This window comes from Pteropus alecto, unplaced genomic scaffold (genome assembly GCF_000325575.1).
Source record: "Pteropus alecto unplaced genomic scaffold, ASM32557v1 scaffold43, whole genome shotgun sequence".
In the NCBI taxonomy this organism is placed as follows: domain Eukaryota; kingdom Metazoa; phylum Chordata; class Mammalia; order Chiroptera; family Pteropodidae; genus Pteropus; species Pteropus alecto.
This window is the reverse complement of record NW_006435764.1, coordinates 8,069,903-8,096,324: the sequence shown is the minus strand read 5'-3', so window position 1 is coordinate 8,096,324 and position 26,422 is coordinate 8,069,903. Positions and strand designations below refer to the sequence as shown.

The window sequence follows — 26,422 nt, the reverse complement described above, 5'->3', positions numbered from 1 at the left end:
CTCTGGTTCCTTTCACTGGTTTGCTTGGGTGAATAGATTCAGTTGTAACTCCATGTCCAGGGCAGTGCACGCCTGCACAGAGTAGCACTACAGTCCGCTCCACCTCTCTGAACAAGGATTTCTTTAGGATAAATTTTATATCCCCAGAAATACAGAGCAAATCTCCTATGAGTTAGAATATCTCATCACTGAAAACAATGTTAAAACACATTGGGGGAAAAAAATGCTTGCAATACATACAACAAAGGATAAAGCAGGCTCACATAAATCTCTAAGGAAAAGATCCCTAAGTTTAAAAATCGACAGAGGACACTAATAGGCAATTCACATAAGAATAATTACAGAGGACCAATAAACCTGACAGAATGCCCAAACTCACTAATAAAAAGTGAGCTGAAACAACAAGGGAACATTTTCACTCATCAGATTGAAAATATTTCCAATACTATTTCCAATAGTATGAGAATAGGTCTGAGGAACAGGTCTCTGTAGTCCCACACTCTTGTGGTTAATATTTACATTCCCAGACTATTTGGGAATATAAGTTAGTGCATCCTTTTTGCTGATAGTTTCACCATGTAAAATTTATATTCTTAGACCTAACAATTTCACTTCTAAAACTAGCTGAAAAAAACAAATATTTCCAGAAAAACGCAAAGGTATCAGTGTGAGAATATTTATTGCCACATATTGTGTAACATTAGAACATTAGAGACAACCTAAACATCTATCAAGACAGGATCAATTAAATGACAGTATTGGTTCAATGAAATTGTTCACAGCCATTAAAAAAGAATAAGGTAGTTATATGTGGAAAGATGTCTGACTTATGTTAAATGGGAAAAAGTTGCGAAACAGTATTAGTATGATTTTTAAAATAATAATTAATAGTACTATGTGAGTATACACACATAAAAAAAATCTGAAACAATATACATCTAATAATAACTATCTCCAGGGCATGAGCATGGATGGCTCTTTCAGTTTCTATATTTTCTAAAATTATTTTCTGTATATTGGTTGTGAAGTTTTGAATGATTATTATTTTTATAATTGAAAAAAAAATTCACCCCAATAAAGAGCCCATTGTCCCTTGAGTGAGAGCCAGACTGGAAGCAGGATTTTTGACTCCAATTCTAAACTCCAAAGCCTCTAATTTTTAGTACAGTGGGACCCCATTTATAAATCTGCATGTCCTCATTCAGGATCATTTTCTCTACCTTGCCAGTCCATCACATCCCACTCACCTTTTCTCTGAGGCCAGGGAAAGCAGGCCACTTGGAGGTGACTCCATGGGCTGTGTCTGACAGGTACAAAGGGAAACCTCTGCCAGCGAAAGATGCCACTTGCTATTAGTGTGGCCTTGACCTTCCCATCTGCCATGATGGCCTCCTATTACCTGCTGCTGCAGACCTACGTGCTCCGCCTGGAAGCCATCATGAACGGCATCTTGCTCTTCTTCTGTGGCTTAGAGCTGCTGCTTGAAGTGCTTGCCTTGGCCACTTTCTCCAGGTACCGCTGCTGAGGGACCACTTCCTGTTACCTGAGGGTTGGGTTCCCATCCCATCCAGGGAGGGAGTCATTGTTCTTCTGCAACCTGAAGGGTCTAGAGGACTTTTAAGTGGGAAAGGGGTGTCTGTGGGACTGCCTTTCCCATTCCGGGTAGACAGTTACCACCCAGTTAGGGAAGATATTCTCCTTGTTCTTTGGGGCCAGGAGGCTTGGAATATAGAACAGTTCAGGCCAGCTGCTCTTTTTCACTGGTCTTTTAACATTTTTCTTTCTTTCTTTCTGCCATCAGTATGGACAGGATTTGAAATACAAAAATTTCAGCCAGCAGCCCTCATGGGTTGAGATCACACATGCTTCTGGTACTTTAGCAACACCAGTGAGAAATGGTGGGTCAAGTTGTCCTGGGAAAAGTTGCAGCTTTTCCTCAGCATAGACATTTGGGCAATAAACTGAGCATAAGGCCATGGGCACCGTCTTCTAAACAGGACCGTCAGCCTAAGAGAATCTTCTGCAGTCCAGCATGGGGGGCGACAAGGCTGTCCGCCTCCTGGCCCTTCTCAGAACGTTTCATGCTTTCTTTGATCATCGTGGCCAGAGCGTCTTATGTGGACAATGTAGGCTCCTTGGGCTTCCAGCAGGACCTGAGTCACACGTACTCCTTATACGTGCTGTGCCATACCTGTCACGCATGAGGACAGAAAGCCTCAGGATGGTGTGCTCCAAGTAACGCAAAAGCCTCTTATCCCATTCTTCAGACTGAGCTCCAGAACTTTTTTAGTAGCTCATAGTGTTATTTTTCTACTTTCATCATGAAGCAAACATTTTATAATAAATACATATTTTCCGTTGTGCAGCCTTTTCCTTATGGCACCTGTCCCTAGAAATTCTTCCACTCCGAGAGAGGGTAGAGACTATCCTAGGTTTGTTCTCAGGCTGTGCTTAGTGATCCAGGATGGATACAAAGACTATGATGAAGGTGTCCCACTGATTTTCTTCCCCCAGTTCCAGCCTGAATTAATTCTTAAAGGCGCCGCCAGCTTCTATGTCTTCTTCAGGTCTGTCATCCTGCAAGACTGCTTGTATTCTTCACCTCTGCCCCAAAGCCAGCATCTTGTCTCTCATTCCTCTTACAGACGATTGTCAGCTCCTTTCCAGGGTGAGGTGTAATTGGAAGAAGCATATTCTCAACTTACCAATAATGTTGGTCACTTAATATTTCAAGTTAACACACTATTTTTTTAAGCTGGAGAAATGTTGCCCTAGATGAGTATATCAACCCCTTCTCCAAGTAACCATCTTTAAAACTTTCTCATCTTGCTTGGTTGTGGCTTTTTTTTCCCCCAAGAAGCCACCGGGAGCCATGACAGAATTTACTTTAGGAAACCTTGAGTTATATGGCCCTTCTGTCAGATGAATTCTAGAATATCTGTACTTACTCAAAGTAAAAAGTAATTGGCCTTTAAGCATTCCATTTTGTTTTTAAACTCTGATTATTTTTTGTGATCAGGCTCATTCTCATCCTGTGAAGGGCTCCATTGTCTAATGCACGGATGCTTTTTCTTGTTTTCTATTCCTTCTGTGTCCTTGCCTCCTGCCTTCAGAGTTCTATCCAAAAACCGTGGTAGACGGGTCTAATGAACCATGGAACAGTATTTAAAAAATCCATAAGAATGTTCCTGATACTTAAATCACAAACCCCACTAATACCCCGATTTTCTCTCGCTTCTCGTACTGCTTTCTCTAGCCCTGCCTTGAAGAAATCACTGGCATTAAACTGGAGAGGAACCCATTGTCCATGGCCCATTTCATTTAGAGGTTCAGTGGTGAAGGTCGCCCTCCCAGCAGCACACATAAGTTAATGGAAGGGTCAGTTGGAAGTGTAGAGGTAGCTCATTCAAAGGGACCTTAGAGACCAACTTAATCTAATCTTCCACTTTGCAGTCTTAAAGATGGGGAAGTAACATAACCAAGTGTCGTATAACTGGTCACTAACAGTTGGAACTAGAAACCCCGTTTATGAATCTCAGTCTGGATTAGTAAATTTCATTCTTCACAGGTACTACTTGAGGATGAGAATGAATGGTTGAAAAGGGAGATGTGATTAGAAAAAGTCCTCTCATTTACTTCATGGTTATCTGGAAGCTTAGTGCAGTTTCCCTTGGGTGGCTCCAGAAATGTTCATTCATCCTGATGCTTGTTGGAGCCACCTGTGTGGATGCAGTTAGTCACACCAGAGTAGAACATCATACAACAGAAACTGAGGCAGGGCAAGAATCACAGTTAGGCTTTCTGGGTTAACATGGTCAGGGGCTGTACTCACTGCATGCCATGGGAAACCACTTTATAGCCTGTGCAGACCTGCAGGCGCCACCATTCTGGCACAGTGGAGAGGACTGAGCAAAGGAGCAGACTCTGGTCACACGAGCTAGAAAAGGCCTGCTCTCATATTCAAACTCATGGCTGGAACTGTCAAGTGACTGCATGGCCATCTCCAGTGGCTGCGGTCTGGCCGCATTCCAGAAGCACTGAAGACACACAGATTTGGGTGTACCATGGCAGCAACTTGTGGACTAATGTTCATCCAGTGCCTGGCAGAGTACATTTAGTGTACACAATCCTGAGGCAAAAGGAAATTGACTCATGTTTATCACACGTGTCCAAAGGCACTCAACTTAAATAGTAAGAGTTAGGACTTGAACCTAGAGTTGTCCCAAAGGTCAGTCCCCTTCTATACCACCATGGTAACTCCTAGATGAAATCAAAGCTAAACTAGCAGCCCTCACATTTTCATTTACATAAGTCATCTGGCACATAAAAAGATTTCTAGACTTTACGTAGAGATTGATGCAGCGCAGAAGCAGGAATTTTAGCAGGCATGGCAGACAATGGAGAAGCAGGTGGCTGTGAACTTCAACAGTGGTCTAAATTCTGACAAGGACTCCCAATTTTTTTCCTTCAAGTTCACATTGTCATAGACCTACCTCTAGGGAATTTCCCTTCTACTAAAAGTTTTAGATTTTGCCCTTACTGGTCCCAATACACATTATATATCACCACGTCTCTGGTTCATCTTTTTATCGTGTAACTCTCCTTTTGTTCACCTGTTTTTTAAAAAGCCAGCAGCTCTCTGGAATCCCTTCTGCCTTCTAATCTGTACTTGCTCATATGTAGATCAGTTTACAAAAGACATTATCTCTAGTTCTTAAAACATCCCTGCATGGAAGCAGAACAGCTATCATTTTCATCTCACAGATTGGACTGAGGTTCCATTGCTTGTCCATGGTTAGATTGGCAGGTGGAAGGAGGCACCAGTGATCATGTGTTCTAACCCCTAGCAGAGGATTCTTCCCTTCCTGACATTGAACTATACAAGGTAGGACATTTTATTGAGAATAAATCTTAAGAATCTTTTTTTTTTTTTTTTTAAACGTCTGGTCTTCCTAGGTGGTCTCCCATCCAAGTACTAACCAGGCCCAACCCTGCTTAGCTTCCGAGATCAGACGGGATTGGGCTTTGTTCAGGGTGGCATGGCCATAGAAATCTTAAGAATCTTGAAGGGTAAAAGATGACTTAGAATTTTCTTTAACCAGGCTGTTTAGCTGGCTAAGGAAAAAAGCTAAACTTCAAGGGGCACTTCCAAAGGTTTGCACTAGGTCTCCTAATGTGTGTACCACAGGCAACTGCATGCAGTTCCAGCTAAGAACCCAGGGTTTCACTACCATCCCACAGCATCTACATCAGCCCATGCCCATGCCCCAGACACCTCAACAAATCTATTCAATGCAGAATCCATAAAACAGCTCACACCCCATTTATTATTTAAAAATACTTTTTTACAAAAGGAAAAAAATACAATGCAGTATAAAAGATTGACAGCGTCATCAAGTTTATTACACAATTTTCAACCTATCAGAAAGACAAACAAATCACCGACGACAGGGGGACGGGGCCTTGGCCTTTGTGAGGGTTGGGTTTCTTTTTTTCCTTTTGCTATCAGGAAATAAAACTAAAAATTGTGTCATTGAGTAAAAACAAAACAAAAATGGGGAGAAAAAATTCTCCGGGTAAACGGCTTTTCTGGTATTCTATATATATATTTTTCCTTAAACTGTCACCTTACTTGGTTTTCTCTACATTTTAAAAAGACACCCGGAGCTGCTCTCGAGGATAAGCACATCACTGAACACTTGGCTAGTTGGGCGGGGTGCCACGTTCTGAAGTGGAGGTGGGGATGGGGTTGGGGACAGGGGGGAAAAAAAGCTACACATCTGTAGCCTCTGTCCCGAGGGAATGTGCCTCTCCAACCCTGGGGGGACTCCCTCAGTGACTGATTGAGGGCTATGTCAGAAACGTGCAGGGAACAGAGGAAGGGTTCAGTCCAACTCAGTCTCTCCTCTCTGAGCCAGAAGGGTCTCCAATGACCCAACATCTCATATGCCAAGTCTCATCTCACATGCCACATCTCTTCCCATGTTAGATGCCATGTGCCCTGCAGATGCATGCGCAAGTAGCATCCATCGCCCCGTGGGTACTGCAGGACCCTGTTGCTGCTTCTTTCTTCAGCAACAACCACGTCACAATTTGGATGGTACGGGAAAAGCAATTCCATATGCCTGTGTGGAAAATGGCCCCCAGAGTGGTGGTCCTTAGAACTCAGAGCTGAGCTCATCCAAGTCACGGCTCCACTTCTTCCCTGCTCCTTATCGGAGGCAGGAAGTACCTCCAGGCAGAGCGAGGGGAGCTAGTAAGTCAATAGTCAAAAGGTGGAAAGACACCAAATTTGTGACTTTTACCTGTCTACCAGTGCCAGGTTATCCCACATTAAGTAGAAGTATGTACCTGGGGGATGCAAGCCCATGCTTACATCAAACCTGAAAAAAGAAAAGCCTATGGAAGTAGGTCGTATCCTGCCCAAACTGCCTCCTTCCCCATGCCTCTTGGTACTTCACAAGGGTTCTTCACTGCTGAGGTCCGATGTCCCCACCCTCCCAATGGCAGTACCTTCCTCTAAAACAAGGAAGCAGCCTTCTTGGGAGAAGAGCTCCACTTGTGAAACGGCAAAGCCCTAGGGAAAGGGAACACCTAGTAGAGCTGGTTTTGCAAGAGGCAACCAAGCATGAAGCAGCGGAGGGTGGAAATTGACTCTGCCGGGCTCCCCAGCAGAAAGTAGCCTCCTGGGCCTTCTCTGCTCAGGAGGGGCAAGTCCACTGAGGAGGCTGGGCAGCAGGGAGCTGGAAGGACTCAGCCCTCTAGGGGGTCAGGGAAACAAACCGTCAATATGTAAGAGAAAAAAGCAAGAGTAAGAGAAGCTTTTCATAAGGTAATTTCTGTTCTCATGGTCTCTCCTCAAAGGGCTGGGAAGGTAAAGGAATTAAACAAAGTGGTATGTTAGCATGGGGGTTGGACCCTCTTGGCCCCATCAAACCTAGTGCTGAGGGCAGGACCCTGGGCATAGTTTGGCACACCCAGTCACTCTCCTAGACAGATCCTACACGGAGGATCCATTTTCTTTGGGAAGGAAGTCTTCCCATCAACCTCACCACTAAACTGCTCCTGGAGAATCAGAAACTCATACGTTTCCTTGGACAAAGCACCATTCTCTATGGAAACCAGGGGCCTGGACATGTTTTCCTCCTGTCTGCCACCCCTCCCACCCCATAAAGTCTTTAGGTTCTTTCTCCTGGCAGACAGGAGGTGTGGGATTGGGAGAGCTGTCAAGCAGTCTTCAATCCTGTAGGGCAGAGGGTATTCCCTGGGTGTCTGGAGGGGGTTAGGGGTTTGGAGGAAGGGGGAGGGGTGGATCGGCCTCCGTCCTTTAGTCCTGATCAAGGTGAGGAGATGCAAGTCCATTAAAAAAACATTTGCTTCCAACCAGACTCCTGTAATGAAAACATCAGAAGAGAAGAAAACACAAATTAGAGGTTACTTTCTGATTAACGGGCTTAAATGAATTACACCGGCAGTTTCTAACGTTACATCACATGACATAGGGGATACAGACAGAATGCAAGCCTGGGGGAAGTCAAAGAAAGCAGGATTGCCTGGGAGTGTCTGGCACTGTGAGTAGTGAGGGAATGGTTGGAGAAGCTACAGTGAGTAGAGAGAAAAAAGCAGTGACATCTTTAAGATTAGGGAGAGAAACACAGACAATGAAATGAGGTCTCAAAGTAGTTTTGATTGAAAAGGAGACTTTGGCTGGAAAAGTATGGAAACTACATTTCAAGAAAGTTGCTATGAGGGAACATGGTGATTTTAAATACTGTTTCAGAAAATCTATTCTGAGCAAGTCATAGCTTACCTTAAGGGGAGGGGGCAAAATCTGGAAATGGGAGGTACAATGGTGAGAAGACATGTGTGTACATAACCACATCCATTAACCCCCACACCCCCAAAAGGCCCTCGCAGGGAACACGTACTTACACAGGAACCTCCTAAACCTTTTTCTTCTTTTAAAGAAGCCCTGGTTAAACCTGATTCCAAACAGCATTCTTATGAGTATGTATGTGTGCATGCATACACACACGGAACCAGAAATGTTCTAAGCAGTACTAAAACTCAAGAGATTTTAAGTCTTTTCCCAGATGACAGCTGTGGGTGAAGGACCAAGAAGCATGCTAACACCAAGCTCGAGTGATCTGGCCAGGCCAGAATAGAAAGCAGAGCATGGAAGTAAAAGAAAATTATCAGCAGTTACCATCCGAGAAACTTAAAAGCACAGTTAAGAACAAGCCACCTGTCACATCTCTCTCTAGTCCACTCAGCCGTTGTTCCAATGTTGCACTATCAAACTACAGGGACTGGCTTGGTCAGTCTGACCACATAAAATAGAATAGCTAAACAGAAAAAGAGGGATTAAATTCAAGCTTAGGATTTCTACTAACACCCAAACTGACAAAACAACACCCACACAAATGCTCACCCTTTACGCACACACTATAACCTGGAGGAGTCAGCCAAGAAAAGACACCCACAGCTGTGAGATCCTTCTAACACTCTGAAATGGCACCTTTTCGGCTCGAGAGCCTCAGAATCAGTTATGGCCTCTGCCTTCTGGCTTCTCTAAACACATATGCAGGTAGGTATTTGTCTCATTTTCTATAGGGAAAACTGAAGCCCTCAGTGCCTTCTCAATTTCACGTCGCTTGGGCTACTGAATCTTTGCACTGGACTAGGAGAACAGGAATGAGGTGAGACTAACCATATTTCAAGTAGGATAAGGTCCTAAAATAATGAAACAATAGCCGAGAACTACAAAAAGTTAAAACCACCAATTAAGAATATCCTCAAACTCCAAAGAATACACACATATACCCTGAAAGAGACATACTTTGGGAACTGGTCCTATAAAACAGGACGCAGATAACTAGTGCAAGAGAAATATAAACTATAGCACCCAATTCTTAAAGGTTATAGCTATATTTTGGTGGTAGTGTTTGAATGCAGACAGAAGCCAAAGACTGCTGAAGTGGACCGATCAGACTTCAGACTCCAGAGGTGGTGCCTATCCTGAGGAAGGATGGACAAAGATTACTCATCTACTGCTGATGGACCATGCCTTTTGCTCTCAAGAACACTGTTCACACAATATAAACACTATTATTTTCTTACTAAAAGGTATTATACATAGAGCTTGCAAAGTTCTCAAGATAAATGAGGTCCGTGCACCATCTCCCCAACATGAAATCTAAGTCACAACTTGGCAACTGCAGATGGAATTAAGAGTCCTTAAGATGAAAATGTGAGAAATTGACATTTTTAGGGTCTCTGATTCAGTTCTTTTGGACTAAATTATTATTTGGGTGGAATAGCCTACATAGGAAAAATTGGGGAATTGGAAAACCTTCCCCAGAGTTCCTTTTCCTCATCTTGTCATAGGCCCGCACCAGCCAGTGACTGTTTTCTGGGAACTACTGGGTTATGGTTTTCAGTTATCCAAACTGAATCATCCTCATAATGGAAGAAATAATCCCATTTTACAGGTGGAAGAAATTAAGTAAAATGACAACCGAAGTCTCAGGTTCAGATGTTCAATCTCCAAAGTACCAATAATCAGAGGATTTCAATTTTTTTTGTCAAAAGGCTGTGAGAAGCAAAGCCACCAAAATGGTGACATGCAGTTACATGTTCTAACTACCAAGCGAACGCAACCTCAGAGACTATAATTCGTGCTCTGCACAGACCAAGTAACATCTCCCTGGTCACTCTTATCCTAGTCAGCTCCACAGGACACACACTGTGGGCTGCAGGATTGCGCAAGGGTGGTGATAACTGACCCACGGCGACACTAGCAACTGTGCGAGCTCCAACGAGAAGGGAAGGCTGCTACTGCTGCAGAGGGCTGAGACCGGAGCAAAGTCCTACTCTAATGCCCACCCTCCTGCCTGCTCCAAGACTGAATTAGACCAAAGCTGTTTGTGGGCTCCACCTCCCCTAGAGTCTGCTTTTCTGGAGGATGTGTTGGTACCTCCCAAAATTCAGCCTATGGCAAAATCTAGAAAGAACTATCCAGAACCCACGCCCTAACTGGTATCTTAGATTTCAATGTCAAGCTCTCGAAGATGTTTGTGGAATGAATGCGTAGTTTAAGAACAGAAGGGAAGCAGGTAAAAAATGTCAGTAACTTTTCATTTTCCCACTTAACTGCCACCTATAGAAGATGACAAAATTCCCAGCTATAATTCTGCTTAATTTAATGCCAAACAACATAGTAGAGGGCAGCAGCCAAACACAGCAAGACTCCTTTTCATGTCAGGTTGTCGGTAAGCAAAATATTGCCAAGTTTTCCAACTGTTTACAGCTCTTGCTTGTGAACTTCAGGCACTCACTGGTGGGGAGGTTTCCTTCCGCCTTCTTCATCTATTCATCCAGCTATCCACCCCAAAGATCCCAAACATAACCATTCCTACTCCTCACCTCCCTTCTCAATTACCATGACTTCAGACCAACCAAATCAACATGTACCTGAGAACATTTTCATAATGCACTTGATATGAAACCACAAGAGACCCCAAAGTCACCTGGATCATGCAGCAGCCTTCTGGAACCACAAACGGACCACCCTAGCCAGAGTCTAAACTACTTTTAAAGATCTCCACAGAAACAGAGTCAACAACCATTCTTGCTTGCTTACATATTAGAAACCATCTGCTGGAAGCTTGCTTTCAGTAGCGAGTGCCGAGCTGATGGGATATAACCTGGAGCCGCTCTGAGAATACAAACAACAGTGCTGGAGCCCCTGGAGCCAGGCAAGCCTAACTCAAAGTTTCAATTACCTGAGGTACTATGGTTCCCCCACCTCAACTCTCCTGCTTTTGTGTTGCTTTAAAAAAGAAATATTTGCTGTCAATAAGCTTTTCCAAAACAAATACATCTTGCCATTGAAATATCCTCCATCGTCTCTAAAGCTATTAAGGATAATTATTTTTTTCAGATCAGTTTTCTCCTGTCTAAAGTATTGTGATTTTCAAAATCTTTTAAATAGATATTACTTTTTTACTTGAAAGTTTGGTGGGGTTAAAATATAACAATGATGATGACATGGCTGTCGTTTATTGAGAACTTACTATGTGATAGGAACTACAGGTGCTAAATGCCTATGGATTACCTCGCTGACTACTCAGCAATCTAATGAGACAGCTGCTTTGATTATCTTCATTTACAAAATGAAGAACTGAGGATCAGAAAGTAATACGGCTAGAGGAGCTGGATTCACACTCTGGCACTGCCTGCAGACATGGAGCTGTCTCAGATACCAGGGCAAGGCAGCCAAGAAAACAAAAATAACTTCATCTCGGGGCCATCTCAGGGTGAGACTCCTGACAAACAAGCAGGAAATCTGCCCTACTGAATTTTCAGTTACCTAAATCAGAAGTCCTCCATCCCCTTTATTTGCTTTAAAAAGAGACAGAAATCTTCACTATCAATAATTTTTCTTTCATGAAAGATCATCCACCAGCCAGAAACGGGGCTCCGTCCCACCTTTCTCAGTGGTGCCGGTCCCGTTCTCTATCCCGGTGTCTCTCATGCTCTCGGTTCCTCTCTTGGAAATAATCGTCATGCCGATCTTCATTGTGAAGCAGGTCCCGGTGCCTCCTGCTGCTCTCCCGGGACCGGCTAGGTGACCTCTCTCGGGACCGATGTCTTTTCCTATTAGAAAGAGCCTTCAGCCTCACTCAGAGGGCCTGCCACATTCTTTCCTAAAGTGTTGTGTTTTGGTGTCTTCTAGTATTTGCCTAAACCAGCCTTCTACTACTCTACCACGGACCCGCTCCCTGAGGATGTTAGCTCTTTGAGGACTCGTCTCTTTTGGGAAAATAAGAACAGTTAAATTTGTTGAGATCTTACTAATGTATCAGGCACAGTGCTAAGAGCTTTACATGCATTATCTCATCTAATATTTACAACAGGTTGGTAAGGTCAGTACTACTACCATCTTTTTTTAAAAAATGAGAAAAATAAGGCCTAGAATGTTAGTAATTCCACATTCAAGGTCATACAGGTGGGTAAGAACTGGGATTCAAATCCAAGCAAGTATGGCTCCAAAGCCCATGTTCTTAGCAATACCAGTCTGTCTTTTTTCCTAAATAAGCCCATGCCTCACCCAACACAGATTCCAGACATTCCGACATTTATTAATGCAAGTGTTTAGTTAATTTCTTCCCCTTGAGGGCATGAGGGCTAGGTCTGCTCTTTCAGCCAGGTCCCTGCCAGATACTCTGGGCTCCCTTGCTCCCCCTGCCAACCCCTGGAAGAGTGCTGCACAGGGGTGGTAGGCTGCTGAAGCGATCATCGACTCACCTGGACGAGCTCCCGCTGGCACCCACACTGTAGGACTTGGCTTCAATGCCATGAAGACAGTCCTTAAGAGAGGAGATGAGGACACGGCAACGCTCATCATTGGCGACCCGGGACTGTTTGATAACAGCAATGGCTGTGAGCAGCGTCTCAATCGCGTCACTGTAATCCCCTGACAGGGGATGGATGGGAAAGGCCAAGGATGAGCAGAGGCAGTAAACTAACTGGACCAAAAGGAGAACTCAGGAGGATACAAACCAAGAATAACTAGCTGTCCCACAGAACCACGGTAAAATGGACGAGGAAAAAGTGGCAGGTATAGAACTGGATGCCACCTATATTCCAATGGTTTGGAATCAAATAGAGATTCTCAGATATTGCTAGTGGATGTATAAATCGGTGCATATATGTCTGAGAACTATTTGACAACATCCTTTAAAATAAACAATGTGCAAACTTTTTGACCCAGGAATTCCAAAAATTTTCTAGTTCTGTTTACAACTATGTATGTTTAACGGTATTTCAGTGTTGTTTGTTGTATTAAAGAATTCAAAACAACTTAAAGTTCCTTCAATAGGGTCTGGCTATATAAATTACACAACACTGGTTATACAGAATACTAAATGGTTGTTAAAAAGCATGAGGTAAATCTGTGTGTAAACAAAGTAATCCATGTAAAGCGCTTAGCACAGTGCCAGGCACACAGCAAGGACTCAATGTTAGGTATTATACACTGATACAACAGATGTCCAGAATATATCTTAAAAAGTTACAAAACAGTATTTCATTTTTATAAAAACAATCAAAATTATATATGTTTCATGCACAGGAAAAAAAGATCTGGATAGGCAAAACTGTAAAAGGCGGACGTGTAAGTGGTCCTTGTGCGGAGGGCTTTCATTTATTAACACTGCACATTTGTCTGAATTACTTTAAGTCTATAATCAGATGTGTGTATACATGTATGTAATGTGTATCTAAATGTATATGTAGAATATATGTGTGTGTATATATATATGTGTATAATTAATTAATTCATTTATTTAAATTATGCTGCCATCAAGAACGAGTCCCCTCATTCCCAAATCTGTGCAATGCCTGGCTCAGGGTAGGTGCCTGCATAACACTTTTGTAAGCTAAGTCAGGAGCATAAAGGACAAGAATAATGCAAAGAAAGCATGAAACCAGACAAGGGTCTAGTGATGAGGACTGGCGGCTTCCTCTGTGCAAAGCAATAATAAAATAAAAGCTACAGAAGAACTATTATTCTGTGGGTCCAGGAACACCAGGGAAGGAATTTTTGCCTATTTTATAGGCATTCGATAAATAGGCATTCTGTGCTTTGAGTGACTGACACAACAAGAGTGGAGGGAGACAATTTTTGCCTATTTTATAGGCATTCTGTGCTTTGAGTGACTGACACAACAAGAGTGGAGGGAGACAGAGATTCAGATTTTGATCATCTCAGTGTAAAGGAACTGGTGAAGATTATTTTCACTATAGTCCCTTGTATATCTGACAATGAGCACAGATTACTTTTTTACTTAAAGAGATTTATTCAGATGCCAATAAAGGTTTTCTGGAGAAAAAAAATATATATATATAGAAAAAAAAAGAATATATACACTTTCTATTTTTAACCTACTCTGTGAATTCAAATTTTGCAGCCAAAGATGAGAAATCATGAAAAAAAGATGATAATATTTAGGGTTAACTTATTTCTTAGGGGATCTGGCAGTCTACATCTACATTCATGTGGGAAACACACAGAAAGTAAGTGAATGATTAATATAATGTGAAATGTAGACCAGAACCCTGAAACTTCCTATATTTTCTTCTTTTAGGAACCAAAGATTCTGTGCCTGGGGCTCTCAAGAGTCATGGCTTCTGGTTCTGCCCACTTAATATCGACAGCAGGGCAAGTTAATAATAAGAGCATATCATGTCTTAAGATGACACCCAGCAGACTTGCCTCTTTCTAGGATAGGCTACACGGAAGCCACCAGCTCTCCCTAGACCCCCAATTGTAATTAGATTCCATATCAAACCATCATCTAGTTGAGGCATCAGTCCTAAAAACCCAGGGTCTGCACTCGGCACTGGATCCACTACATAGACACTAGATCCATTGAGGTCAAGATCTCCATGAGACAGGAATTTCGTTCTACAACAAATACTGCAATGAGAGGGTATTAGTTATTTATATTCTAGGCACTGAGTTGGTTTTCATGGGGCAGGTCTAGACAAAGGCTAAATAACACCAAAGGAGTCCCAAAAGCCAAAAAAATCAGGTTACATATTGCTTTTGAGAATGTGCCGCCCTTGAGAATCTAACAGTGCTCCAACTTTATCTTGAATTTCTTGCCAACGTAAGTAGCAGAACATGAAAAAACGGAAAAATAGTGCAAAAACTAAAGGCAAGGAAAAGGCGGCAAAGGTAAGGTTGAGATACCTGCACTGGCTCCAGATACCGCTTTGGAAATGGCACTGCTGGAAATTGCTCTGTTTCGTTTCATGATCTCTTCAAATTCTGCTTCACTCACTGTAGAGGGCGGAGGGCCCGAATCTCGGCTGCACAGAAATAATACCATTCCTGATTGTCCACCTCCCTTATTATCCTTACCACATTCTATAATACCACGTTATCTGCTCTCCTGTATAATGTCTTAAACGTTTTGTGTGTTCATGTTCTCTTCACGGACAGGATTTGTGTCATGTACTTTTATAACTCTGGGGTGACCTAATAGTGCTAGACATCCACAGCCTTCCTAATAGCCACTATGGCACTCAATTTAATCAAGCTCCTTAAAGAGAGACATGAAACACATAATATGGGTCAAGTGGTTAAGATGTAAACAAAATACCAAATAAAAACATTATCCAATATTTTGTATTTCCCAGGACTCAACGCTATGACAACAGTTTCCACAGGGAAAACATAAAAATTCAATGCTCACTTCCTCAGGGAGAAAATGCTTCATTCACATTGTCTACCCTCATACAACTGGCTCAGATCTGAAAGGAACAAGATAGTCTTACCTTCCATGGTGGTTATAGGGTGCCGAGGCCTTCATGTATGTATCTGGTGGAGGCCCCACTGTAGCATTTGGTGGGGGGAAGAAGGCTGGATTGAGGTGAAGGGCAGGTGGGATGGCCCCAGGGGGAGGTACAGCCAGATGAGGAGGTAATCGAGGAGGAGGGGGCATGAGATGCTGGTAGTGAATGCCAGGAGGAGGAGGAGGGACCCCAAAACTTGAAGAGAGAGGTGGTGGAGGTGGAATTGGGGGTGGAGGCAGACCCATCAGGGGGAGGGCTGAAGGAGGACGATTGAAGTAGGGTAGCACACTGGGGGGCTTATCCACACGGGCAGATGAGGGTACAAGGTTCTCAGAGGGTGTGGCCCGTCCATCAGCAGAATCACTAGAATCTCGGGAGTGGGCCCGTGGAGGTATTCCTATGAAGCAAAAAGGAACTACCGTTACTGCGCAGGCTTTAGACATACCCGTGGGACCAGCTCACCCTTCAGTAAGAGGCATCTGACACCATACTGAGAAAGGTGACAGGTGGCTGAAAAAGAAGGTAAAATCATCTACTACCTTTCTTTGGCGTCAGAGAAAAAGGTCAGAGGTCACTTAGTTAAGACATAAACCCAGAAAACAATATTACCCTAAATTCTGCATGTCAAAAAATTCTGGGCTTCACATTTAATTTATCCTTAGATTTCTTTTATATTTCTAAGTGCAGAAGGATCCTAATAACCCATGAGAAAACGACTGTGTTAAAGTATGTTCATTACTGTTCAGCTGGATTCAAGCTGATTTGAAATCGCATGCTCCCTGATAAGAGTGCAGGGCCTCTCTCCTTAGACTGGTCCTAATCAACCTTCTCTATCCTGCTGTACAGTTGGAATTTTCCCCTTGCCAAGGCGCTCTGGCTAGGGAATTTGGGGGAAGAAAAAGGAAGGGCAGGGGATAGATGACACTTCCTCCATCTACATACCAAAACCAGTGACTGGCATGGAGTAGAGGCATACAATGAAGAGTAGGAGACTGAAGGTTGAACAGTAAAGAGAAAATGGGAGACAAGCCAACAAAAGATCTGCCACAAAACAAGCAGATGGTACACAGCCAACAGTAGGGACTCCTAGCACGAGCTTGGTACAAAACATGCTGCAAATCTGGGAACTCCCACTACATTTCAATGGCCCAAATGCTCTACCCCACAGAGCAGCATACCAGGAACATCATCACAGCATGCTGGTATGGTGTTATGCACAACAGGAACTCAAAGCATGTGTGTATACAGCTGGAAACATGGCTGACACTGTCAAGTCACTTGGTTAAATGTGTTCCTTCTCCAATTTAGTAGCCTACTCTAAACCTGATTAACATGGCCTCCAACAGAAGAACATGATTACATGGCTCTGGCGGTCTTGGAGGTAGAAAGATGCTGTTAGCAGACAAGTGTGGAGAGAAAGAAAAGTGCACCTTCAACTGAAATGTGTAAGCCCCAACTCCTGGCGAAAGCGTAAGGTAGAATTAATCACCCTAGCAACCACTTTGGCTTCTATATTGTAGGAGATCACCAGTGCCTATCATAGGACTTTCTTGTTTTTTGTGTCTCAAACACATAGCAACTTGCTTCTTCCTCAAGTTCTCTCAAAATGAAGGAAGAAGAGATATTAGCAAGTATGAGTTAGCCACCTTCCCAGCTGAAAGGGTTGTTTGTATCTATGGCTACACATCCCAAGAGTAGCAACCATTTTTAAGCAAAGGAAGCCCAAAGGCCAAGTCCACCAACATGATATAGCAGAAAGACACCACTCAATCACCACCATCATTTCAGTAAAGAAAGGTAACACACCAAGGAGTGAACAGCCAAGTGGAGGCAGGAATGTTACCCCCGATGGGGCTGTAAATTATGCATCTTAGGAAGTCTGAAGAGGAACTACAGAAAAGACTGAACACAAGGGATTTGAAGATTCAAGGTGTCAAGGAAGAAGTGTGTGCTTTCGAACCCAGAACAACAGGAGCTCACCCCACATCCATCTGAGCTCTCAATCTAGTTAAAAGAACAACTGTTCCCATGCAAGAGAGAAGTGGCCATATTTCCACCTTCAATCCATCAATACAAGGCCTCAGCGGACCACCCAATCAATTTAAGTCACTATTTTAAGAGCAGGACTCTGACCACCCCCTCCCACTCCCCTCCACTGTAGTAAAAGAAAAGTAAAGGCAGTTGGCTGTTTCAGGCAGGGCCTTGCAGGGTGGCTGCACCTTCTGAGGTCAGGACAATCCAAGGTCTGCTCCTCAGGTTTCGCAGGTTCAGAATCTCAATTTTAACAGTTCACCCAGGGGTAATTGAACCTTAGGAGATTGATTCGCACTAACCAAACTCACAAGAGACTGATTCATAAACCAGAATGCCAATTTATTAATTTACAATGAGAAATGTAACTGCCAAGCAGACCGGAATACTTGTGTCGGCTGGTCAGCGCATTCTCTTCCCAGTAGGAGAGCCTAGTTGGGAAACCAAATCAGTATCAGAAGGTGACTTGGTGAGTACAGTCAGAATAAAGGGAATAGGTTTTTCTCTGAACTTAAGGGACACTCTCAAGGAACTAAGATAGTGTAATGCAACTTACTTTATAATAGGAGATACCTGCCAAGCAGACTAACATATTCAGGGAATTGAAAGGGCATCCCTGGACAATTACCTGGAGAAACACTGTTAAATTCTTATTCTCCAGCACTCCTTTGGTCAACTCCTGGCAGAGCACCCATCCTATCTATGTTTATGACAACACTACAGCCATCTCTATATAATTTACCTACATTTTAGGGTGGCTGCTTCTTGGTAATTTATAGAGACATGTCTTACGATTAAGCCCATTCACTATACACTGGTTTTTTAAAATAGAAACACACAATTTAGAGTTGACAGGAACTTTAAACATCATGTATCTAGTTCAGATGGGGAAATAAGACCTAAGCCGTAAAGTGACTTGCCCAAGGTCACATGACTTAATGGCAGAGCCAAGCTAGAACCTGAATCTACCTCATTCCCAGCACATACTGATCACGCCACCACCCGCAACCACCACCACCCTCTCCCAACTCCTCCACATTGTAGGCTGAGCCTACACCACAGAAAACACACCCACAGCCTTCCCCCCTTCAGACAGATGGTCTCCACGTACCCCCTCTTGGGACTCGGACGCACTCACGTTTCCGAGCCTGTGCCTCAAACTGTGACAAGTTCTGCCTAGTGGCTGGCCTCACATCCACTTTTTCTCCATTGAGAACTTTTCCTGGCAGAAGTTCCAACAATTTGTGGACAGAGTTTTCAGAGGCTACCACCACCTCAGCATACCTTGAGGAAGAAAAATAAAAAAAGGAATGAGATCTAGACAAATGAGAGAGGAACAAAGAAATTCTCTTCCACTTTTGGTGAAAGCTGGTAAAGCAAAGGATATTTTGCTATTATTAAACATGCACACATACAAAACTATCAACGAAAAGGTGTCAGCCTATAATCTTCCTATTTGAAATTAGAAATCAGCTTTCTTTGGCCCTCAACAGATGAATGTTCTACATTGCAGCTAGGTCCCCATTCTAAGACAGCTTGCTAAAAATCAAAGCAATAAACTGGGCTAGGGGCTGGAAGGATTAAAATCCAAGACTGAAACACAGTGCAAACCTGTTATTCCAATGGTTACAAACTAAAAGGGGCTTCTCAAACCCAGACCTCACCCTTTGGACTGGCCATTTGCTCGATTCTCTGCAAATTTCAATTCCACCACATCATAGACTCCTATAGAGCGAATAACCTGGATCAGCTGCTGGTCTGTGGTCCACTAGGGCCGGCAAGATGAAAAAGGAAGAAGCGTCAAGAGCCACACCCCCTCCCCCCAGAATGTCCCAACCCTTCCCCCAAACCTAGAATTCTAATCATCGCCATGACCTCCCACAGGAAACCCAAAAGCCCATCAATATTTTAATTAGTGCAGGCTTTTCTTACTGTCCTCGCCCATAAAGAACTCCAAGAAAACCCACTCCTCCCCCATCCCCATCTTCAGAGACTGAGAAGATTAAAACTTATTTTAACTTTGCCACTTAGGCTATCTAGTCATCAGTTCAAACACTAACTATTAGCATCTTTTAATTATAGAACTGATAAGCTACAGTTGCCCAATATCAGAAACTTTCTCCTCAGTACGTACATTTCCTAATTTGGAAAAAAAAAAAAACCACCACCAGCCCAAAAACATGTCACACAATAACTTGCAGAACAACAATCACCACCTACCCCGAGTGTACTAGAGCTATCAAGGTCTTTGATCCCTGTCACCCATCATTATCACAGGACCATCTAATGACCACCAAGAGTTCAAGGTGTTCACTCTGAAATCTCATCCCACAGATGACCCTGCTAGACATAAAGCCCCAGGGTCAGGGGTGGTAACAAGATGGCAGAAAAAGCAACTACCCACTTAATCATTGCTTTCTTCGGCATCAGTACGTCCTCAGGATAGTTCTCTTTCAGAGATCAATCCAACCTGATCCCAGGAAAAAGAAATCCAACCCCATCAGAGCACAAAACAGTGCAACAGTGGTTTTTGAAAATGCCATCACCTCCCAGTGCTCTCCCACCAGCCCTCCCATAAGCCTTTTTGGATACCCATGCTCACCCAGGAGAAGCTGCCCACATAAACAGCAGCTCGCCTATTACGCAGGCCACTATAGGTGTACAGAATTGCAGGGGTCTTGTTATTGGGCTTGGGAGATGGCTCCTGGCGAACAGGAGGAGGTGGCTCAGTGCTGCTGCTTCTGTCATCTGAGGGTTGTGAGGTGGCTGTCAATACGTCATCATATAGATCAATCTGATCTGTATTGTTGAACTCTGGATCCTAAGAAATGAGGGGTTGGCAAAAGTGGGTTTGCAAACCTTTCATTTAGTTCATTTTATTTCACTCTAGTTCACTTAGAATCTAATCAAATACTTCATAAAACAACGTACAAAACGTCCTTGTCCAATTCTAGGAAACTAGGTAAGAAAACTCTCTCGTTTAAAACTACCACTTAATTATACTTATGTAGGTTTTTCTCTGAAGACCCTGTTAGTTGTCTGCAATGTTTCAGCTCTAGCCACCTGGAAAAATTAAAGGTATATGATGATTAAACAAGAATGCAAATGAAGAATACAGAGATCCATCCGCTACTGTTATCAACAAGGTCAGCTTCTACAGACCACATGTAAGATATCACTAAGGAAAACTTAATTTCAACATCTTATGCAATTTCTAAAATCAAGAGTTACACAAAACTTACTATTCTATTTAATAAGAAATAGAGTGTATTTATTTAGAAATAGAAAGCAAGGGAAAAGCGTGTTAAAATGGGAATGAACGCAAAAAAGAATGTGAGTTACTGATTTGACTTACACAAATGATTTGGGAAGCTCTAAGACTCATGGTACATAATCCCATCTTTCTTATAACCATCAAAGAAACATTAAAAAGGCCGGGGGCGGGGGATAACCTTGGGGGAGTTTCCTTTACTAAGTTCTATTTCTCAAGTGACATGCAGATCTAGTACATGACACCTATATAAGAGATATCTTTGAGCAATACCAGCCACGTTCAATGATACATAAAAACAATGAAAAAGTCTCTAAAACATAAGGGTCAGAAAAGAGAAGCATCTATATCATAAGCTGTGTCACGGTAAGCATTTACAATGTAAATGTGTATTCTGGAAGATAAGAAAAATATACTTTTTGCCTACGTGATATATTACTGTTATGAATTGAATGCTTGTGTTCCCCCTCATCCTGCCCTGACGCATATGTTGAAACCCTACTCTCCAATGTGATGGTATTAGGAGGTGGGGCCTTCGGGAGGTAATAGAATTAGATGAGGTCTTGAGGGTGGAGCCCTCATGAATGAGATTAGTACCCTTATGAGTCAAGAGCGAGCTTGCTGCTGGCTCTGCTCTGCTCTGCTCTCTCCATCATGTGAGGACACAAGTTAGTGGTCTACAACCCAGAAGAGGGCCCTCACCAGAATCCAAACCTGATTTCAGCTTTCCAGCCTCCAGAACTATGAGAAATAAATTTCTGCCGTTTATAAGCCACCCAGTTTTTGGTATTTTGTTATTGAAGCCTGAGCTGACGAACCGTATATACCCAAAATCCTACAACCACAATAATTACTATCAAGGGATCTTAATGTTTCAGATTTTGTAATGTCATACTCAGACAAGTATTTTTTTTCAGGTAACACTCTAACATTCAAATAGTGCTAAAGATGATGCTGCCAAAATGACAGAGACAAGGAGAAGCTCAAAGTGTTTTAGGAAATCTACAGTTCATTCACGTCATTGCTGCCTTTTTTAAAAAGTGAATAAAAGAAAAACCAACATTAGGTAACTTGTCTAGTTCTCTGGAGAGTCATTTCCTCTAATGAAACTCGGGACAGGAAGCTCCTATGACTTTCTCTCTTCAACGCCATCACAAGAACTGCTGACTCCGAAGTGAGACTAGAGAGATTCACTACAAAATTCATTCTTAGACCTACAAATCATCACAAACTTTTAGAAACAATCTTTTAGTTTCTCAGCTTATCTGAAGTACAATGGAAGAACATTCACACTAAGATAATACTATTGGATTGTTTTGCCAGTCAAAGGGGAAAGGATTCTACTTTGAGGCATGTAAGGAATTTCAAATATCACTAATACTCTAAGGAACCCCACAAGAGAGGAGTTTAAACCATGTAAAAATATCAGAAAAAGAATGGCAAAAGTGAGTAAAATTTTTAGAGGAAACTTAAAAACAAGAAAAGGAATCAGTGAGGCAAATAAGCACAGGAAGACTGCTCTAGGCAGGCAAATCTATAAATAAGAATTTTGCATAAAAATGAGTATGTGAAGAATGGGGAGAGAAGCTAACACTGCAGAGTGCAGGGTGGATAATAAACTGAATAAAGTGAAGACGGCTAGGGCTAATAACTTCACAGATTATGTGTAAAATATTTCATAGCCCTGATATTTCAAACAATTCCAATTCTAGATGAATCACTTATTTATTTATTCATGTACTAGCTATGGTGATTTGTCCTCGTGGTTCAAGACAGAGTAAGAATTTAGAAAACACCTTATCCTCTCCAATGCTCTAATTCTTGGAGAGCACTACTTCATACCAAATCTAGGATTTCAAAATGGAAATTCTTTAAAAGGAATAAGGAAACACACTATCTTGGATAGTTGGTGAAATCAAATTGGGATTCCTTCTATATAGTATCTCTGATTCAGAGGTGTTTGAAAGTTGTAATAAAAAATGACCACTGATAATTGGGTAGCAAACTAACATGCAGATTTGGATAGCTCAGAGAGGAAATCCCCCATACTGTAGGCCTAGGCAAACTATCTACTCTTTCAGGGTGCCTTACAGAATGATAGACTCCATCCTGGAAGACCTATTGTATGGAACTTACCACTTCAAGGAACACAAAAAGAAATGAGTGCAAAATTGTCATAAGATTCAAATGGTCTTTCTGGGCCATAAAGCCTCAGTTCAAAGAAGCTGGCAGGAGCTGTTCTGATGTACAGAGAAAGCATGCTGAGGATTCTGTTGAGGATTTTATTGAAGAAACAACTGATCAAGTTGAGTTTGGATTTAAATCTGCTAACACCACCAATTCATTTTACTTCTTCAGCTGGTAAGACAGAAAAACAGGTAATGGCCTGTTTACCAAATAAGCTGGTGATTTATGCAGTGACAAATTAGGCTGAAGCAGAACCTAATTCTACAAATTAAGTGAACGATACAATGTTTTACATGTATTGTAGATTACATTCCAGGAAGATTAAAAAGGAACTATGTTTTTAATACTCAGGAAGAACTTTGTGTTTAATTGTATAGGAAAAATTGTGATTGTCTCATGAAGCTTCTTGGTTAACAAAAAAGAACCTGCAGAATTTTGAATTTAAATAAGAGCTTCCTCATTGTATGCTCAATGTTCTTACCTTCCAGCCCCCTTTGCCTGGAATCTGAGGGAAGTAATAAAGCCTAGGATTTATTTTTCTCAAAGCAACCTACTTGATACCATTGTTTCTTTTCATTGTAATCACAACTAAAAAGTTTTGGCTTTATAAATACCATTTCCACAGTTCTCATTTCACACCCTCCTCCTTCCCTGTCACTGTCCATTGTCCTCAACCACCAGAACAACACCTCTTTTGAGCACAGGGATCCCCTTTTACCTCACTAGTCCCCTCAAGTGCCTAGCAAACAGAAGTAGCTCAATAAATACTTGCTGATGGAAGTAAAGAAGAGAACGAGGCATAGCGCCTAGTTCAGAGCGCCTGCCTGTCTTAGCACTAGGAACAGAAATGAAATGCTCAGGAGAGAGGCAGCTCTCAGTTACTTTTCCAGAACCTTTCTCCCCAGTCCAACAGAGCAGCTTGAATCTCAAGACTCCCGACGTAACAGGAGTGAAGTAGCTCAGCAAGAGAGGCATCTGCAGCTCATGCTATAAGATATAAGAGATCAGAGTCGGCACCACGGGGTTCCATCTAGAAACTGTGTTCATTTTCCCCGGGGAGCAAAGTACATGTGACGGAGTTTTGGTGCGTGGATCAGCTTGGGGTGAATCAGTAACATTCTTAAAACCTTATAAGACACTATCTGCACTAGCTGCTTCAGTCTAAGCCTGCTTTTAACAATTCTAAACAGACAGAAACTTTATAATTTCTTTAGCAGCTTCCAAATAACACTAAAACCAGCTTTGCCAAAAATTAACTCATTTACAGGGGGTAAAAAAGCACACCTACCCCCGACCTTCCACAAGACATAAGACATTCAAAATCTGTACTTTCTTCAACTTGCCAAGCATCAAATATTGTCTGTTTGGTATATATGCCTACTAGATTTCCCCACACCATCTCTGCTCTATCTTTAAAAAGTCTTTTTCAACAAAAAAGACCAGAGAACACAAATTGTTAAGGGCAATGACTTCTACTCTGACAAAGCTGTGACCACTGGAGAAGACCTGTGTCTTGCTGATGACCTACAACTTATACTGCATAAGAAGTTTTGAAATCTCATTTTCTCAGACCAAATGTAGCTAGACCTGTGGTCAAGGACCCTGTTCTGCTCATCTTCCAAAGTGACTCAGCAGCACTGTTATCAATCTACAGAAGGGAGCCAATTCCACCAAGGAAGCCTTCCTCTTTTCTTGCTATCTTGTGTTAAAAAACAAACCATAACTTGTTAAAAAGTAGTAAAAGTCAGATTCAAAGTAACACGAAAAACTCAGGAAAGCAATGGTTTGTAACTAAATGAACATACCGAACCTTTTTTTATCCATAATTATTTGACTTGTTTCAAAATTAAAAATTTTTTTTCATGTATTCGGGCCAATCAGCACCCACTCCAGTTTACGTGAGACACAGGAAAAGGACGATCAAAAAGTGTAACTGGTGAAGCTGTATAATGGGTACGAGGTCATGACACAATTCTACTTTTGTGTTTTTAAATCTTCACATTAAAAAGGCATAATGCATTAAAAAAAATTTTTTTTAATGTAAACTAATACTAAGTGAAAAAAATGTACTTCAACCTCTTCTGCTGCCTCGTATTAAAGTCAGGGTCCAAGCAGTACACTCTCCTTCTCTAGTCTGTTCTTTTTATCCTTCTCAATCCTATGTGTACCCATTATAAGACACCAATGGGAAAAAGACAGTTTACTCAAGTAGAATGGGTTGAAAACAATCCAGGTAAGACATTAATAAGTTTTAAATAGCGGCTTTGGAACATTCTTGAGATTTGACTTCAAGAGCTCAGATTTGAACTGTATATGAGATTATTGTTTCAAGGGAACTCACCGTATAATGTTTCTTAATGTTACATAAAGAGACCAACAAATCCAACTTAGGTTATGTGAGTGGGTCTACACCTGCTTTTTCTCAACACCCAAACAATTAAGATTTGGTGTAACACAATAAAATGTGTTACACCAAAATACCTCTAGACTTCTTAAAATTGGGCTCAAGCTACTTACAGAAGATAAAAAACAATCAAAATAAAGCGAAAAATGTCACAATATCTTTTATAGTGTGACTCTGCACTGCCTTACTATATTTTTCCAGCTGCAGTTTGACAGAATCTCAAAGGAACAGGTATCAATACCGTCCTCATGAACATTACAACAAACACAATTCTGATTTTAAATGTGGTTAGTGTTTGAGGAGACAGATACCCAACTTTGGCTTCCTGGGGCAATGAGTTCCACAGGTTGATTCACCAATCTATTAAACCTAATTTTTATTTGCTCTTAAATCAAAGCCTTTAAAATTAAGCCTGGAGGCTTATATTAACATAAAGCGGAATGGTCACAAGTCTTGAAAGTCTGTGCTAAAAGAACAATTTTAGACCCGATGAGGCGTGTTCAGGCCAATCCTCAAGGGCTGGTGGCACAATCTGGAACCACCGCAAGTACGCTGGAAGTGATTCTTCAGCGGATCCAGGAAAATCCCAATGCTCCCGTTGACCCCTCACCTGATTGAACTCCTCGTCAGCGTATATATCAATCAAGTCCACTCCTTCTGACATGGCTCCGGAAGGCAGACCGCGAGCCCGGAGAATGAACAAAGTAAGAAAGATGCCACTGAGAAGAGAGGCAAGAGTTAGATGGCATGAGGGTCTCGGGTTAGAAAGAAGGCAATGGTTGCCAACCTCACGTCTCCAGAGACGCAGCCTCCCGGCGGCCCGAGCTTGGCCCCACCCGCTCCGCCCCGCCCCCGGCCTCGCGCCGCCCCTCGCTCTCCCAGGCCGCCGGGGCTCGCGGGGCTCGCTGCCCATCACCCTCGGGCCCGACCTAAGCTGCGCTGCAGCCGCCTGTGGCGCGACGAGAGCGCCCAGGCCTCTGCCTTTATGGGCCCTCGGACAGCGCTGTGGAGAACGCCCGCGGCGAAGCCCGCGGCCCCAGCCCAGCGCACCTGTCTAGGCCCTAGGGCGGCCCCGGCTAAAGTCCAAGAGGGTCCCGGAGCTCCAGCCACCCCCGCGCCGCACCCAGGCCAGGTCCTCGCCCCCGCCCAGGCCCGCCCCGCTCCCT

General features: G+C 42.7%; 3 protein-coding genes and 1 pseudogene across 9 annotated transcripts in view; 2 read left to right on the top strand and 2 right to left on the bottom strand.

The window, feature by feature from the left end:
- Nucleotides 1-3,301, top strand: part of TMEM216 (transmembrane protein 216) — a 4,984-nt gene extending 1,683 nt beyond the window's left edge. Inside the window, exons 4-5 of one of the 3 annotated variants that reach the window (XM_015588649.2) lie at nucleotides 1,311-1,512; nucleotides 1,802-3,301. In XM_015588649.2, coding sequence (XP_015444135.1) covers nucleotides 1,311-1,512; nucleotides 1,802-1,817 — 218 coding nt within the window. In that variant the 3' untranslated portion in view covers nucleotides 1,818-3,301. The remainder of the gene's footprint in view (nucleotides 1-1,310; nucleotides 1,513-1,801) is intronic. The other 2 variants (XM_006911228.2, XM_025046254.1) reach the window with 2 other exon arrangements.
- Nucleotides 3,302-4,931: 1,630 nt separating this feature from the next.
- Nucleotides 4,932-5,051, bottom strand: LOC112479256 (annotated as a pseudogene).
- Nucleotides 5,052-5,300: 249 nt separating this feature from the next.
- On the bottom strand, nucleotides 5,301-26,414 carry CPSF7 (cleavage and polyadenylation specific factor 7). Of its 5 annotated transcripts, XM_015588716.2 has the most exons (10): nucleotides 26,307-26,414; nucleotides 25,867-25,975; nucleotides 19,997-20,215; nucleotides 19,059-19,162; nucleotides 18,506-18,678; nucleotides 15,346-15,760; nucleotides 14,759-14,877; nucleotides 12,310-12,478; nucleotides 11,491-11,658; nucleotides 5,301-7,391 (listed from the first exon to the last, which is right to left on the bottom strand). In XM_015588716.2, exons 2-9 carry the CDS (start codon nucleotides 25,918-25,920, stop codon nucleotides 11,496-11,498), a joined length of 1,416 nt encoding a protein of 471 aa, XP_015444202.1. In that variant the 5' UTR covers nucleotides 25,921-25,975; nucleotides 26,307-26,414; the 3' UTR covers nucleotides 5,301-7,391; nucleotides 11,491-11,495. The 5 variants fall into 5 exon arrangements, with proteins under 5 accessions (XP_015444202.1, XP_006911289.1, XP_024902018.1 ...); XM_006911227.3 differs by lacking the exon at nucleotides 26,307-26,414 and having other exon boundaries at nucleotides 25,867-26,069; XM_025046250.1 differs by lacking the exon at nucleotides 26,307-26,414 and having other exon boundaries at nucleotides 18,533-18,678; nucleotides 25,867-26,069.
- The window catches only part of SDHAF2 (succinate dehydrogenase complex assembly factor 2), a 10,885-nt gene continuing 10,478 nt past the window's right edge, over nucleotides 26,016-26,422 (top strand). Inside the window, exon 1 of the mRNA XM_025046253.1 lies at nucleotides 26,016-26,388. Within this exon, the coding sequence (XP_024902021.1) occupies nucleotides 26,032-26,388 (357 nt within the window). The 5' untranslated portion in view covers nucleotides 26,016-26,031. The remainder of the gene's footprint in view (nucleotides 26,389-26,422) is intronic.